We start from the raw sequence: 17,633 nt of genomic DNA, 5'->3' as shown, positions 1-17,633 counted from the left end.
AGACATGAGAACGGGATAATTCAATACCAGGAGAAACACACAAAAACAAGCCGGGATACACTGACTTCCACGCTGACTTCAGGCCTGTTAGCTTTAGCATGAGCAAACAAAAGATTATCTCTGAGCAAGTTAATGGTCTAAGTCTTACAGAGATGAACCGACACTTTCAAAGGTTCTTTTTTTTAGGACTTTTATGCTGATTTAGACCCCTTCGATGAGCGGAGGAATCTGTCAGCCCCCTGATTATCTGCATGAGTGATAAAAATTATCTGATTTTAATGATCCACCAGATTGTAAAGAAGTGAAACTTTTGAAAAACACCATCTGTGTCATGAGACAGGTGTGTAGCAGAGGAATGAGTTCAGCAAATGGTGACTCCTGCACGCTGTCTGTCTTGTTGCTCAACCAAGTTTCAGAGACTAATTGTGATACTCGAGTTTTGACCTTCTTGTAGCTGCTTTCACACCTGCACAAGACTCCTGAAAACCTCCTGAAGTGTTCATGTTGAGCGTCACGTGTGAACACATGCAGAACACACGTGTGCTCTTCAGATTTCCTGTATCAGGACTTTATTAAATTGTATCCTCCTTAACAAATGTGTAAACTCCTCCAGCGTACCTCAGAGTGTCTTCAGAGCGTCTCTCCTCTTCTTCTGCTGCTGACCTCTTTCTGTTGTTCAGAAGTGCTCCGCTTGTCCTACCACTGAACCTGTGCGGTGAATAGCGTTAGCCTGGAGCACATCTGTTCAGAAGCTAATCCACAAAAGGCCGGCCCCTTGCATAACGCTCCCGGCGTGCAGCCACTTCAGCTGGCACAAACAAGAACAACAACAATGGTGTGGCTGAAGCTAGCTGCAGAGAGAGCGACGGCTCTGCTGAGCGGCTAAATTGAGCGCTGCTAACCGTCTGAGGCTGAGCTGCTGGCCTCGATTCAGAGGCCACCCCCCGGCTTTTCCCCTTTATCTAATCCCCCTCTTTCTTACCCCCCCCCCCCCCCCCCCCCCCCCCCCCATGTGTCAGCCTCCTTCACTCTTTTCACACTTTGATTTCTCCTTGTCCTCCTGTCTTTTAGTCTGCATCCCTCTGCTCTGAACACACCACGCTGGAGCAGCTCACCTTGCTGTTTTGGCAGTTTTCTTTTTTTTAATATTCTGAAGTGAAAGCATTTTGCACAAAGCTCTGCAAGCTTCAGCCTGACAGCACAACAATCGTCAAGGTTAGAAAGTCGGAGAGATAAAGACGCTGAATCGCGAACATACCGAGTGCAGTGTTGTGCGCGTTGTGACTCTGAAAGCATTTTTGTTTCAAATGAAGTCACAAAGTCAACATTTGATAATGTGTGAAGGTGTGATGTGATTCATAATGTTCATACAGTCGGTCTACTCAGTGAGAGGCTGGTCTCGTCTCACATTGGTGGTTATTACTCCTGTTATCATTCTACTTAGAGACACTGTGATGCAGTGTTTACTATATCTCTGTTTGTCATCGAGCAGGTGGAGCATCTTCTCAGAGCTCATTCAGCGCGTTAACATTTATGTTTGTGAAACAAGTCAGAAACTGACTGTTGGAGATGAAGTTAACCTGAACCAGATGTCAATGTCAAGTTCAAGTTTTTAGATATCATGATGTCTGCCGTCTTTGTTTTCAGCAAACTGTCATTTTGGATGATAGAAAAATGGAGCAGGCTGCCATGTAGAGCTCATAGTGTGGCTCCAGAAGTAAAAATCCTGTTAATTTTCTCCATAGTGAATTTAATTATTAACCATGATGTCATAACCATGCTCCTGAAGAAGTTCATATGATATCAACCTGGTTTATTCTCGATATCGGGGAAACTGGTTCAGAGTCAGATGGATGTGACCTTTAACCTTTCTGACTCTGCTGGTGACATTAAAGTTTCTACAGTCTGAAAACAATCATCTTAACATTTCAAACATGCTGAAAGTGTGAGTTCCTGTAAGGACTCAGTGGATGTGAGATCTCGACTTCTCTGTGGAGACTTTTAACAGTCAGCTGGTTTGTGTCGCTCCGCTATCAGCTCCCGTGTTTTCCTCTCTGAACGATCGGCAGCGGACGACAGCGGCTCCTGGCAGAGCTGATAAAGTAAAAAATGTCTTGAAGGTTTGTGAGATAAAGCTGTGGGTCCGGCCTGCAGAATAACCTTCCACCCTCACTGTGAAGGAATGCAGAAAATGTTTGCACAACCTCCTCGCTGTTGCAACACCGCCGGGCAACGAGAGACGAGAGCGTGTCCAAGTCTGAGAGAGAGAGAGAGAGAGAGAGAGAGAGAGAGAGAGAGAGAGAGAGAGAGAGAGAGAGAGCCACAGAATAATCACAGGTTTTATGGGGACATTTTCAGGGTTTAATCAAAACCTCATCTGAGTTTTTCTGGGTCCTGTTTTGTGCTTTTTTAATAAAAATGTAGCCTGAGTGAAACTGGACTTTAGTGTCCAGTACAGATTTAAATCAGAGCGTTTAGATAGATTTAGTTTAGATACCTGACGCTTAGAGGTGTGTTTTAAACAGCAAACAGGCCTTTTTAAAGTTCAACTTGTTGCTGCTCTCTGGTGGACAAACTGCGTCATAGAGACCTCACATGTTGCAGGCTGACTTTAAATCAGTCGACTGTCTTGATGGCACGTCTCTCTAACCTCTTTATGAACTCAATGTTTGCTCCCATGCTTGAGCTCATTATCAATCAGTGTTTAATGAAAATGTGTCTAAAAGCGGAAAAAAAGCCTTTCCCTGATTCTGAACGTCGATCAATGACGGTGGTTTCACACTAGGGATCTGAGTACACTTGACCCCAGAGTCCAGTTCATTTGATCTGTGTGAACACAAACGCACCACTCAGGTACCGCGGCCGAGTCCGCTTCAAGTGGTGGTCTTGGGCTCGATTCATGTGTACTCGAGTACGCAACCGTAGTGGACCGCTTTATTATGTAATTCTAAACGGCTCCTGTCGCTTCACAAACCCGGAGACTGGATCAGCTGCAATCAACTTCTATGAAATGTTTCTAAAACAACCAGTTTAGTAGGTGGAAGTACTTTTTCTTGCACTAAAAAAAACGCAGAGAAGCTCTCATGTGGGCTGACATGTGACACTGTGCTCGTGCCCATACAGTGTACATTAGATCCTCAGTTTATTCAGAGTAGATAAGTTCCTCTGGCTCATATAGGACAGTATGTAGGTGACGGAGCTCTCAGTATTCCCATGTAGAGAGAGTCGGGTCTATAAAAGCATCCAGAGTCAGCTCGGTGTGAAAGTGAAGCTGCCATCCAGGATGTGCTCCAATACGCACACACGCTAAAAATAGTCCACAGGTTTAAATTTAGGTTAAAGTCTGTTGTGTGCGGAGGATGCTGCTGTGGGATTCAGAGCCATCTAGTGGACGAAATGTGTAACTGCAGCGTTGGTCATGTGGTGCGATCAGAGCGCAGAGAGGAGGATTTGATGCTGAGGAGACGCAGACAGAATCTGTGAAAACACTCCGTCTGATGATCGCTCCTCGAGGAGTGTGTGTGACGGGGGGGATGAAGAGAAGTAGCCTGCGGGGGATTAGCGGCAAATGAGGAGGGAGGAGAGAAGAGAGTAACGGAGAAAGAGAGAGAGAGACGAGCGAGGCAGCAGCGGCAGGAGGAGGAGGCAAGATGAGGAAAGGAGCAGCAGAGGAGATGCAGGAGAGAACCATGAGATCCTAAGGACGCTAACAGTCAGCAGGAGGGATGCTGCTCACGCTGCTCTTCTACCTGCGAGTCAAAGGTAGGACGATGAGTGTGTCTGATACTCCGTTGTGTCAGGATCAGCACAAAGCCTCATGGGAGTTTAGCTGAGGTTAGCTGTTTGCTCTTTTTTGCCAGCAATGACATCACCGGGGGAAAACTGGGTGACTTTCTCTTTTGAATTCTGATCGTGCAAAGAGGAGGAAACTGCTCCTCTGAGTCGGTGCTGTGCTTTAAATGCGTGAACACATTTTTTTGCACAAGGTCGGTCAGATTTAAAATACAGTGCATGTGACTTTTATCCTCCCGGCAGGCACTGCATCTAAAGTAGAAATCTGCTGTTTCTTTTGTGCTGGGAGTGTGTGAGTCTGCAGACTGTCAGCAGGGACAGTTTCTCTCGCTGTCATCGGAGCTGCTATATCATGATCTTGATCTTTGTGACTCAGTTAAAGCCTCTGTTTGAGTTTCCTCCACGGAGGGAGTGTCTGAATATCATGTAGGAGTCCAAATCATGACCTCAAACGAAGCAGGAACTTTATTCTGTTTAGGAAGTTGCACAGATTGTTTAAAGGTCACATATTGTTCAAAACACACTTCTCCATGTTCCTCTAACTCTAACATGTGTCTCTAGTCTGTCTACAAACCCCCCAGTGATGAGAAAAGTCCATCCTCTCCGTCTTCTGCCTGCTCCACTTTTCAGAAAATGTGTGCTCAAACAGGCCGTTTGGAGATTTTCCATTCATGACATCACAAAGGGCAGTAGCCCCTCCCCCAGGTGGGTGACCCTCCCACAGCCAGGTGTTTGTTCTGCCCTCTGAGTCTGCCTTCTCACCGTAAACAATAGGACATGGAGCGAGAAAGACTGAGACACCCCGAGCCCTTCCAGAGAGCGGGTGTGGTCAGACACAGCTCATTTACATATTTAAAGGTACAGACACAGAAACAGCCTGTTCTGAGCAGGGCTGAAATAGAGGAGTTTATAGGCATGATCAAATACAGGATCAGAGTGGATTTAGAACAAGAAACTTTACACACATGTTTTGAGGAGCTCTGAGACTTATTTACACTAAAGAGGAGGAGGATGTGTGACCTTTAAGACTTGTTTTTCTATTTGAATGTTTGAGCGAGTTTCATCCATATGAGAGGAAAATAAAAGTTCATCGATCGTGGAGCCAATTACATAACCAAACTGTTGAGACAGACTTTTCCAAATCAATGCACAGCTTTTAATGTGTGTGTGTGTGTGTGTGTGTGTGTGTGTGTGTGTGTGTGTGTGAAATGGAAACAGTTTACTTCTCTGTGTTGCTCTGACAGCGCTGTGCTTTTTAACTAACACAAAGGGTCATCAGGACGTCATCAGTCAGTGACTCTAACACGGGCCTGCGCTGCATCCACAGGCAGGTAGCGCCTATAGCATCTGTTTCAGAGCGCTACTCAATGCCGCTAATTGTTGCTAGGTTACGAAAGTTCTCTCCTGCTTCTTTCTGTAATGTCCGTTAGGTGTGTTTAAGCTCAGTCTGTTTAGGGGAGTCGTGTCCTGACTTCAGCAGCAGCTCTACACCTGGAAACTGTTCCCTCCAAAAGACGAGTGAGACTAGCATCTCCTCCGCCATTGTTGTTGACAAAGCTGATATCAGAAAGCCCCGCCTCTTCTTGATTTTGATTGGTCAGTGATTAGATTTTTGATTGGATTAAAACTTTTTATGGCATTTGAGAAAGTGTGAGGACATATCTTCTTCCTCAGTTTGCTGTTTTTGCACGGCCCTGCACCTACTTGATGTGCGTATTAGGGCCCGACCGATATACGATTTTTGGGTCCGATACCGATATATCGTCCGATATCTTTCTTTCTCTATGAAATCTGTCGAGATAGATAGGTATACATACCCACATTTATCTCACATGTTAATCCCTCAAATGCAGTAATTGGCTGGCCAATCAATCGGTCGGGCTCTAATCTGCTTCTAATAGCTTCCACCGTTTTGATTGGTGAGGGAGAAGTGACATTGACGAGCGCAGCATCTGACGCTGAGGGCGGTTGAGGGCTCAGCCCAGTGATCGCTGAAAACGCTGAACTACATTGGTTTGTTTAGAAAACAAGCACCGTTTGTGGACACAGGCGCTTTGAGGTTTTTATTTTGTAGCGAGAGAAGGAATGTGGACTGACATGCGGGAGAGGAGTTGCTTTTCTCTCGGGGTCTGCGGGGGTTATGAGCTGATGGATGTTGCCATGGCGTCACCTACAGCGTCTGACTCACCAACGTGTGTGTGTGTGTGTGTGTGTGTGTGTGTGTGTGTGTGTGTGTGTGTGTGTGCAGGAGGCTCCCACACACTGTCATTGTGAGTCCGTCACACAGAATCCAGCATTCATGTGGGTCCCCCTCCTACATGAGCACATCCAGGAAACCCCGACAGTCCTCATTAGGATCCAGGGACTCTTAAATCCGGATCAAACTGCTCTGATCCCGACGTCCTTTATGATTTCATGCACTGTGTAACATCAATCATCTCCCTCTTTATCTGGCGCAGGATGACTAAAATAAATCTTTAATTAAAACTTTGTCATGGCACCGAAGATCACCCCGATCACAGACAGCAAGCCTCGAGGCGTCTCATTCATCCCTCTCTGCTTCTTTACAGCGTCGGCCTGTAAGAACCCTGATTCTCTAAACGGACCTGAACAGTGAGCAGCAGGAACACCGAGTCAGAACAAGTTTACAGACGATGATAAAGTTTAAATATCTTTAAAAACAGGCTGAGGGGTAATGACCGGTGACGACAGAGACGCTAAAGACTCAAAGAACATGAGCGCCCTCAACGTTTGAAACTTTGTAGAGTTAAAGTTCACATAATGTTTAAAGAGGACATATCATCCCCCTCTTCCAGCTTTTCAAACAGTCCCCTGTGGTCTAAATGAAACATCTGTGCTGTGCTTTGTTCAAAATATAACATGAATCAAGCACCAGAGGAGGTTTGTGACCCTGTATAAACCAGCTCTCTCAGAACGCTCCGTTTTGGTGTGTGTGTCAGTTTAAATGCAATTTAACCCATTTTGTGGGTCAGTAGACACTCAGGTTACCCAAATATATGTTCAAAAACACTGTAGAAGTGCATTTTTCATAATATGTCCCCTTTAATATTTGTTTTAATTTTGAGAGGGATAAAAAATGTGATTTTAAAGGGATATTTTGTATTTTCTGAAGTGTGGTTGTATGGAGTTCTCATCAGCAGTAAGCGTACAACATACAGTAGAATAAAGTCTCTGTTTGAAGGAAGCTGAAGGAGGCTGGAGCCGATCCCAGCTGTGATTGGGTTAGAGGCGGGGTTACACCTTGGACTGGTACCAGTGAAGATGCACGGTCCTAATAACTGTGCAGCTGAAAACAGAAAAAAAGAAGAGGGCTCTCTGACTGTCATTTAAATATGAAGCATGAATGTAACATGTAAAAGGGTAAAGCTGCAGCGGTGCGAAGCTTAGCGTCTGTGCCAGTAATCCTGATCTCTGACAAACCCTGCTGACTCCTCAGGACCTGAACCATCCAGCTCAGATTACTCCCCCCCCCAGGCCTTGTGTTGGGTATTTTTCTCTCCTCTCGGAGGGGTATTTGAGATTTGAGGGAGGGGCGGTGTTGTTGTTGGTAACTTGCATGCTGCTACTTTCCTGCGAGTGAGAGGAACAATGTCTGGAAGTGAGTCCAGCCCTCGTAAATGTCCTGTTGAGGAGAGTTTTCCGAGCACCACCCTGTTCGCCTGCAGCGTCAGCGCCGCGGGCCCGCTCCTCTTCTTCAGACCTTCCTCGCTCAGGATGGCAGGACTGTGTGCGCTGGCGTTTGCTTCCGGAGGTGTAGTACTTACTTTGTGTGTTTTTATTCAGAGGAAGTGTTTGACTCTTCTCCTTTACTCTCTCTCTCTCTCTCTCTCCCCCTCTCTCTCTGTCCCTCTCTCTCTCTCTGTCTCCCTCTCTCTCTCTCTCTCTCTCCCTCTCTCTCTCTCTCTGTCTCTCTCCCCCTCTCTCTCTCTCTCCCTCTCTCTCTCTCACTCTCCCTCTCTCTCTCTCTCTCTCTCTCTCTCTCTCTCTCCCTCTCTGCGTCTGTCCGTCTGACTCTCGCTCTGGCAGGAGAAATGGGGCAATGCGACGCTGCCTCTCCAGAGAGGAGAGTTGTGATAGGTCAGTCTGTGAAGGTCTCATAGAGGTGTGTGTGTTTCTTCTTCTTCAGTTCTGAAAGACTGACGCCCCCTCTCGCCTCTGTGCGGGAGTAGATTTTTAATTAGAAGCATTCAGCAGAAACAACAGCTGGAAGCAGAGCGGTTCAACAGGCTGTCATCGTCTGTTTGTATCGTCTGCATCGTTATAGAAGAAGCAGAAGAGGATGAATGAATCTCATAAATCTGACGCTGTGGGTTAAATTTAGCGATCTCAGGGTCAGCGTGAAGACGATGTGTTGTGTGTGTTCTCTGTGTTCCTCCAACATCTCCTGCTCACCTGCAGCTCTCTTTACCTCTGTCACTTCCCCGCAGCAACAATGAATCCAACACACCACGTTTTAAAGAGCCACTCCTGGTGCGCCCGAGGCCTCGAGTCGAGACGCTCTGCTGTTGATTTGATTTAAGACTCGGTTTGTTTTTATCTGTCGCTGAAGTTTTCTGTGGTAAATATGAAGCGTCCTCAGTGTCTCCCTGTAATCTCACTTCCTGTTTCTGTGCTTAACTTCCTGTCCTAACTTTCACTCTACAGGAAGCTCCTTCCTTTTTTTCGTCACCAGCGTCCAAATGTTTGATATTCCCCGTAGTTTTGCTCGTGTCTTGTACCCACATCCTCCTCGCTCCGTGTCTGATCGGCAAATAAACGATTTTACAGAAAAAAGTAACGAAGCAGTGTCGCCGCTGAAAGAATAAATCACTCTTTTTATTGCCATGAGAAACAGGATCGTCATCTTGTAGCCTTCATTCAGAGATAACTTGTGTTGTGTTTGATGCTGTTTGATTGATTCCCTTTATTGGTTCATCCTGAACTATCTAAAGACTCCGTGGCTGACGGCGTTCTCAGGTTTGTCTCTGCTGTGACGTTGTTTCTTCCAGCCGTGCTGACACAAGTCATCGTGCCGTCCAAAAGTGCAATAAAACGTTTCATTTATAACTCGCTCTTTTATGGTTACTGTTGTGATTTTCCTCAGTTGAAACCGAGAGACTGACGCCTGCAGCGTGCAGACAAACAAACGCTCTCATTCATCAGCTCTCTGATTAAAGACGTCCCGCTAAGTGCTGCAATTTACCTTTCTGTAAAAACATCTGTTACAATTAATTATTAAATCACACGCTCTGTATCAAGATGTGTAGCTTCTCCTCTCTCCCTCTCCCTCTCTCTCTCTCTCCCTCCCTCTCTCTCGCTCTCCCTCTCTCTCTCTCTCTTTCTCTCTCGCTCTCTCTCCCTCCCTCCCTCCCTCCCTCTCTCTCTCTCTCCCTCTCTTTCTCTCTCCCTCTCTCTCTCTCTCCCTCTCTTTCTCTCTCCCTCTCTCTCTCTCTCTCCCTCCCTCCCTCTCTCCCTCTCCCTCTCTCTCTCTCCCTCCCTCTCTCTCGCTCTCCCTCTCTCTCTCTCCCTCTCTCTCTCTCTCCCTCCCTCTCTCTCGCTCTCCCTCTCTCCCTCTCTTTCTCTCTCCCTCTCTCCCTCTCTTTCTCTCTCCCTCTCTCTCCCTCTCTCTCTCCCTCCCTCTCTCCCTCTCCCTCTCTCTCTCTCTCTCTCTCTCTCTCTCCCTCCCTCTCTCTCCCTCTCTCTCCCTCTCCCTCTCTCCCTCTCTTTCTCTCTCTCTCCCTCTCTCTCTCTCTCCCTCCCTCCCTCCCTCTCGCCCTCTCCCTCTCTCTCTCCCTCTCTCTCTCTCTCTCCCTCTCTCCCTCTCTTTCTCTCTCTCTCCCTCTCTCTCGCTCTCCCTCCCTCTCTCTCTCCCTCTCTATCCCTCCCTCTCTCTCCCTCTCTCTCTCTCCCTCCCTCTCTCTCTCTCCCTCTCTCCCCCTCTCCCCCTCTCCCTCTCTATCCCTCCCTCTCTCTCTCTCTCTCTCTCTCCCTCTCTCCCCCTCTCTCTCTCTCTCTCTCCCTCTATCTCTCTCTCTCTCTCCCTCCCTGATTCAGGCACGGGGGAGGACACTGCAGGGTGATTTAGTAATCACAGAGCGGTGATTCTCTGGTTAACAGGATCACAGCGAGTTTACAGACAGAAACCAGGAAGAGCACGTTGTGTCTCCGTCCTGCTCGGTTTCACTCCTTCTGACCTCTGACCTCTGACCTGACTCACAGAGAGAGAGACGACACACACAGGGATATATGTATATGTATATCTGTGGACTTTACATCTACATCCCCGTTAGAGAGCGTTACTGCAGGGTTTTAATCCTCTCTCACTGCGCCATGTTCTACATGTTCGCCGTCGTGTTTAAATCCTTCTCAGAGACGAGCACGACTTAAATACTGGCTGGAACTGAACGGGCTCTTCTTGCCAAAAATGTGACACATATTCACATCACCATCAAGGATAGATCTAGAGAAAGGAGAACAGACTCTGAGCCTGAGCAGGGTGCAGAGATCTAAACACACAGCTCTGGTTGAAACATTTTCTCAGAGGAAGTCCAGAGGTGATTTGTTGTAAATCTGCAGACAAAGTCGCCCTCACATCCTCACAGATAACTAATAATAGCTGCTATATGGTGGGCTGTGGCTACCATGGCAACAGAGGCAGAAAGAGAGGAAATCTCAGCCGCACCCATCAGCGGAGTAGAGAACCAGACTGGAGACCAGCACAGACCGGGGGAGGCAGTGGGAGGACGGGGGAGACGGGGACACACGCCTGATGTGTTTCAGCCAACCGGGTCACTTCACGCTCAGGTGGTTCCTGTGTGGCGAACAGCGAGAAGAAGCAAAACACGTGAAGAGGGTGATGATTTATTGATTTGTAAAGCTGCAGGTTCAGTCGGTCAGAGTCTCACATGAACGACGACACGTCCCAAGATCTTAATGTCGAGTTCCTTTGTCACATCACATCAGTTTATTTTCTTATTTTGGCTCCGCCTCCGTCACAGCTGATAGAAATAAAACAGCTGTCTGTATGTCTGTGATAATTCCCCCTGTGGCGATCTCTTATTATTCGCTGAGTTATCGTTTGAGACGCTGAAATTGAAATCTGATCCGTACACTCGGAGAGGACTGGAGGAAGAGAAGATATGCTGATTAAACAGTTTCTGACCGCCTTTTTTCATTAATTAAACTTTATTTAAACCAGATCTGTCTCTGCCGGATGGCCTAGCGGTTATGTTGCGCGCCCCATGTACAAAGGCTATTATTCATCGTCGCAACGGCAGTGGGTTAGAATCCGACCTCTGCCCTTTGCTGCATGTGATCACTTCCTGTCTCTCCTCAGCTGTCCCAGTTGAGATGTTCAGAAAACCTTCCAGTTTGAGCTCGCTGCATGTTGACGCCCTGCGGAGTAAAAGTAGTCGACGCCATGACGGTTTATAAAAAGATTCACCTTCATCTGAATCAAAGAGTTTTGAAGCTCTGATAATCTATTCATCACCAGGAACAAAACAAGAGGAGGGAGTGAGGTCTTAGGAAGGGAGGGAGGAGGGAGGGAAGAGAAAAGGGAGTGGACAGGGAGGTGTGTGTTGTGTGTGTTTGTGAGCGAGCATGCGTGTTCATCACAGTAACTTGATGGTCGTCTCCTCCTCACTTGATCTCACTCTTCACATCGAGGACGATCATCCCACTCTATCTCCTCCATCTCTCTCCCCCTTTACTCCAAACACACCTCCTCCTCCTCCCTTTTCTCCTCCATCATGATCTCACTCTACAACCGTCTCCTCTCTCTCGTAGAATCGATCTACCGCCGCGGGGCCAGAAGATGGAGGAAACTGTACCGAGTCAACGGACACCTCTTCCAGGCCAAACGCTTTAACAGGGTGAGTGACATCACAGACACACACAGTGACATCACAGACACACACAGTGACATCACATTCACACAGTGACATCACAGACACACACAGTGACATCACATTCACACAGTGACATCACAGACACACACAGTGACATCACAGACACACACATTGACATCACACACACATTGACATCACAGACACACACAGTGACATCACATTCACACAGTGACATCACAGACACACACATTGACATCACAGACACACACATTGACATCACAGACACACACAGTGACATCACATTCACACAGTGACATTACAGACACACACAGTGACATCACATTCACACAGTGACATCAGACACACACAGTGACATCACATTCACACAGTGACATCACAGACACACACAGTGACATCACAGACACACACAGTGACATCACAGACACACACAGTGACATCACAGACACACACAGTGATATCACAGACACACACAGTGACATCACAGACACACACAGTGACATAATCTTTCAACTCAGGAGGTTGCTGCATGGACATTATTATCTTCCTCCGTCTCCGTCCTCTTCCTCTTCCTCTCAGTTGTTGTATCAAACAGTACAGAGACAGGCTAACTGTCTGCTTTGTATCTGAAGGCTGCTGTGTGAACTAGCGCCTAACTAACTAACTAAAGACGTACGCACTTCTCACCAGATGACCCTGAACCGCTTCCATAGTTACATAGTGCTGAAAACAGGCGACCGGGGCGCTCTGAGGACATGAGAGAGACGCGCCATTGTCCCTTTAAAAAGAATCATGTTGGAGCATTAATGTCTGCTTTTGAACATTAGTGCCAAAAGACAGAAAGTGGACCTTTAGTTCAGACACTTCTCTCTGATGATTGGCTCTGACAGGCGGCATGTGAAGAAGAAATAAACACTCTATTAGCTCCTGTATCGGCCCTGTAGGTCATCAGCAGCTCTTACAGTCAGCAGCTGCTCACGAGGTTCACTTCCAGTCCGAGACGTGTATCTAATAAACCACTCACACTCTCTAACACACACTGATGTGTGCGTGTTCTTGTAAATCAGCGCAGAGTGTGTGTGAGCAGAAAATGGGACAGTGTGTCATAAACATTCTGCAGATAAATAATAAATGACAGCAGGTAATCAAGTCATGGCTGATGCTAAGCTATCTGGATATAGATGAATAATTCATGCTGTCCTAGTTATGGTTTGTTTGGAAGTTGTTTCATACACACACACACACACACACACACACACACACACACACACACACACACACACACACACACACACACACACACAGGTACCTGCAGCACGTGTGGGCTTTCATCATTTCTCTGCAGCAGCTCGTCTGAAACATGAGACTGAAGTGTTCTCATTCTGTAACGCAGAAGAAGAAGTAGAGAGACATTAAGCTGTTTCAATCCGGCCTTTAAGTACTCAATGTGTTTTTTTATCTGAGCATGGAGCAAGAAGAAGAAGACGAGGTTCTGCTGCTGCTTGAGAAACACGCCTTTCACTTCGAGCTGATTTCAGCTTTAGCCAGGTCACGTTTTATTCTACTGCTCATTTATCAGACGAACATCAAAGAGTAAGAACGACACAAGCGATGATCTAGAGAGGAGGAGACAACGTCAGGAGGTTCAAACGACCAGCTTTAAGTCTGATCGGACACAGAGGTGCTGACAGGAAGTGACTAGAGACAGAGCACAACATCGACCGCTGTTCTTGAGAGTTGTAATCAGCATTAAACCATCCTAAACATCATCATCATCATCATTAAGTTAGTAGGTATTCATAAAGAGCTGGGTCTTTAGCTTTTTCTTAAAGGTGCATAGGGACGCTGCAGATCGAATGGAGCTTGGAAGTTTGTTCCACCACCGGGGGGCAACATAGGAGAAGAGTCTAGTCAGCGTCTTAGGACCCTGTTGTGAAGCTTTGATCAGACGCCTTTCATTGGCTGAGCAGTAACACAGACAGTTTATTGTTGTAAGTTGTGTTTTTGTCGTTTGTTTAAAGGTCTGACTTTTCCGATTCCCCAGAATGTTGCCGATTATCATGAATCCAATCCTTGCAGCAGCCTTCAGACAAACACGATGCTCTGAACACAGTCTGAGACTCTGAGAGAACACCTGAGAGGACAGGTAGATCAGGCTCAGAGCATGTTAACTGTCTCTCTCTGTCACTTCCTGTGTGGAGTAAAGTGTTTACTTCTGTCTGCTTCAGCTGTTAAACTAAAGTTTTACAGTTTTGCAGAGTAAGGAGGAAGTGCTCAGGGTAAAATAAAAGAATTGGTTAAATCTTTATTATTATCCTTCTTGCTTTAAAGCTTCTCCCCTGGGTGTTGTAGTCTTAATGTCTCTGCAGAAGTTCAGCGCACTGCCATCTTTCTGACTCAGCACTTTGCTCGGACATCCACACACACGCCCTCGATGTGGTCATTATTAAAGTACTGCTGCTCCGTGGAGCCAGGCCTGTTCAGTAAAAGCAGAGATGTACATTAGCACCACCAGATAGAGCAGTAAGGATGATGATGATGATGATCATGAGGGCTGTGCTTGGAAAGAAGACGCGAGGCGCTGTGCGTTTTCTCCGGGCGCCCGCCAGCTGCTGCGAACGCTCTCTACTCATTGAAAACAATTTAAAAAAGACGCTCAGAATAAAACGCCAGGTGGACACAGAGACTTCTTTGGCTCCTTACAGTTTAAATCTGAAGGCAGTGGGTCTAAATTCTTGTGTGTATGATGTTACTCACAGAGAACCAGCACTCCCAGTAAATGTGTGAACTGGTAACCAGCAGGTTTTTTCCGACTGGGATTTGTCTGACTGTTGTTGCTATGCTGGTTTGCAGGCTGCTGGTTGGTTCATGAAGTTGTCCTCAGCATATAAATAAGCCCGAGAGAAGTAGGTCAGGTTTCTCCTCCCTTCTCTCACTCCATCCCTCTGCTTCCTCTCAGTCTGCACACGTCTGTCTCCCCCCTCCCTCCTCCCTCCCTCCCTCCTCTTCATCTCTCCGTCTCCCCCTGATGCTGCAGAGCAGAAAGCTGCTTTGTGGATCCCTCCCATTAGACGTAATGGGGCCTCTTTAGCTCCTGTCTCTGGCTGATGGAGCAGATTCAGTCTCTGCTGGATGTCCGCCTCCACAGGAGCTCCATTGGGGCAACTGACACCTAAATCTCACCGTGCAGAGAAATAAACTAAAGAGCAGGCTGCAGAGGGATGGAGTGTGTTCACACAAACATTAATCTCTCATATTTACCTTCAGATGTTGTGCTCTCAGTCCTCCTGTGTTTCTGTTTGTCACACAGCAGAAACTGAGAGCCCGTCTGGTACCATGCTAACCGTTAGCTGTGGCGTTTTCTTTCCCCTGGCTGTCCGGGTGTTTCAGGACACTTTTAGGCTCACGGCAGGGGGGGTATCAGGCTGTTAACTCATGACTCCACTGCAGGGTCTTCCTCACTTTTAGCCTAAAGCCTTTCTTTTCTGCAGAATGGCCGCACAGGTTTGCAGATGCATGTTTTCAGACGCAGCTCTGTATTACCTGAGTTGGTTAAGAGTTTTTAAAAGAAGAGAAGAAGTAGCTGTGTGGGTTATAGAAATGAATGTTGGTATTGTCTGAACTAGGGGGTCTCCGCCTAGTTGTATGAACCTGGAAAACCTCCAAAGGGAGGCGTCCAGGAGGATCCTAATCAGATGCCTGAAATGTCTGGAGGAAACTAATTTCAGTCGCTTGTATCTGAAATCTTATTATCCCAGTTTATTGATATTATTATAACCGTCCCCTGCTGCCTGCCTCGTCTCTTCTCTCTGGATGTTGCGTCGTGTTGTGATGTTAATATTTACGGTTGATTTTAGGAACATTGTGGTTGTATCACTGCTCAGACTCGATCAGATGTCTGCGGTCAGATGAGTTCTTCTGTGTCTGTGATCATTTCTCATCATGGAGCCCGTCGGTCAGTTTCCTGGCACTCGTATGATCTGTAACTCAGTCGATCGATCACATCTTCTCATCCTTTTATCTCCTGGCTGCAGGACAATCAGAGCTCCCTGCATGACCCACAGAGGAGGGATAAACTCCTCATCTGTGCTGGGCTCAGTCTCATGCCTGCTGAGTAATGCAGTTTGACAGTTTCTCCTCAAATAAAATGACTACATCTTTTTATTGTCGTTTAAATTGAATCTTTTGGTTACAAACCCTGCTGCTGGTCGGACTGGACTCTGTCTGAGTTACACGTCATGTCCTGCAGATGCCCTTTGATATGGAATATGATGATGAATCCTGCAGTAAATGAAATCATAGTGTGATGGTGGAGCAGGCAAGGATTCAGGGATTACATCTCCTCTGCAGCAATGAGCGGTGGGAAGACGTCCAGTTAGGTCAAGGACGTCAGAGACGGACTCAGCTGCTCTGACGCAGAACTCAAAGGACAATAAACGTACCTGCACTAAGTGTGTACGGTTCAATGAGTTTACTGTTTACATCCTTTATTTTCTGTGGAAGTTTAACTGAACTTAAGTGATTTTTTAAGATAGTAGTGAGGAGACTCATAAAGACATCTGTAGCTCCAAACAGACACGACCTGTGAACCCTGAGAGGTGGAGATAGAAGGCCTCAGAACAGCCTGCTTCATGCAAACAGTGGAGTCGCCCCCTGCTGGACATTAGATAGAATGCAGGCCTCTGTATTGACTTCACTCAGACCTCTGAATAAAAGAGCTGAAAGGAACCTGGTGGAACTTCTGATGAATTAAAGGAAGACGTTCTAATTCTCTCTGATTGGCCGACAGGTGTTGTACACACCTGACCCTCTCAGGTCGAGTGTGCTGAGCAGGAAGGTGAAAAGCTATCGAATATTTAAAAACACACGTCTTAACCTCTGAGTCGAGTCAGATGAGACTGAAGGAAGCCTTTGAAGCACTTCTATGGCAACAGAGCTCGAACTGAGGCTCTTTGTTCTTCACACTGTCAGTGTGCACACACACACGCACACACACACACACACACACACACTAAGTGTTTGGTCTCCAGAGAGACTTTGTGCTGACAGATTTATTGATGTCCAGGGACTCTGAGGAGCAAACTGAACACCCTTTGGTGCTAATATAGAAATGTAAGAGAGAAGCAGTTCTCTGTCACCAGCAGAGGGCGCTATATGGATTTCAACAAACATCATCACTCTCCAGAGTGTCAATGGAAGTTCATGCACAGTTACTTTCCAGCTGAATGGCCATCTGGTCTTCATTAAATATCTTTTCCACAAGTGTTTGATAACTGAGTGTTACGCCGCAACCAAAACAAAACATAAAAACAAAGGAAATGAACTAAGAGCTGGTTAATAAACAAGAGTGGAAGCTAGACAGCCTCTCATCAACAGTTGGGAGGAAATTCCGTTGTCTTCCTTTCCAGAAGAAGTGTAATTTTGCTTAAGTCGTATAGGCTGCTGCTGTTAATACTCTTAAGAATTTAAGGTCTCATATTATTCTAAATCCACTTCACCATGTTTCTCTAACTCTAATATGTGTCTTTAGTCTGTCTACAAACCCCCCAATGATGAGACAAGTCCATCCTCTCCATCTTTAGCCTGCTCCACTTTTCAGAAAATGTGTGCTCAAACAGGCCGTTTGGAGATTTTCCCTTCATGACATCACAAAGGGCAGTAGCCCCTCCCCCAGGTGGGTGACACTCCCACAGCTAGGTGTTTGTTCTCTTCCTCTGAGTCTGCCTTCTCACTGTAAACAATAGGACATGGAGCAAGAAAGACCGAGACACCCAAGCCCTTCCAGAGAGGGGGCATGGTCAGACACAGCTCATTTACATATTTAAAGGTACAGACACAGAAACAGCCTGTTCTGAGCAGGGCTGAAATAGAGGGGTTTATAGGCATGATCAAATACAGGATCAGAGTGGATTTAGAACAAGAAACTTCACACACATGTTTTGAGGAGCTCTGAGACTTATTTACTCTGATATG

General features: G+C 46.6%; 1 protein-coding gene across 2 annotated transcripts in view; it reads left to right on the top strand.

Moving 5' to 3' along the window:
* Window positions 1-17,633, top strand: part of prkcz (protein kinase C, zeta) — an 81,674-nt gene that overhangs the window by 32,204 nt on the left and 31,837 nt on the right. Inside the window, exons 1-2 of one of the 2 annotated variants that reach the window (XM_061058654.1) lie at window positions 3,045-3,762; window positions 11,581-11,666. In XM_061058654.1, the coding sequence (XP_060914637.1) occupies window positions 3,726-3,762; window positions 11,581-11,666 (123 nt within the window). In that variant the 5' untranslated portion in view covers window positions 3,045-3,725. Of the gene's footprint in view, window positions 1-3,044; window positions 3,763-11,580; window positions 11,667-17,633 lie in introns of those variants that run through there. The other variant, XM_061058653.1, reaches the window with a different exon arrangement.

This window comes from Labrus mixtus, chromosome 15 (assembly GCF_963584025.1).
Source record: "Labrus mixtus chromosome 15, fLabMix1.1, whole genome shotgun sequence".
Lineage (NCBI taxonomy): Eukaryota > Metazoa > Chordata > Actinopteri > Labriformes > Labridae > Labrus > Labrus mixtus.
Note: the sequence above shows the minus strand (reverse complement) of the source record. Positions and strands in the feature narration are given on the sequence as shown.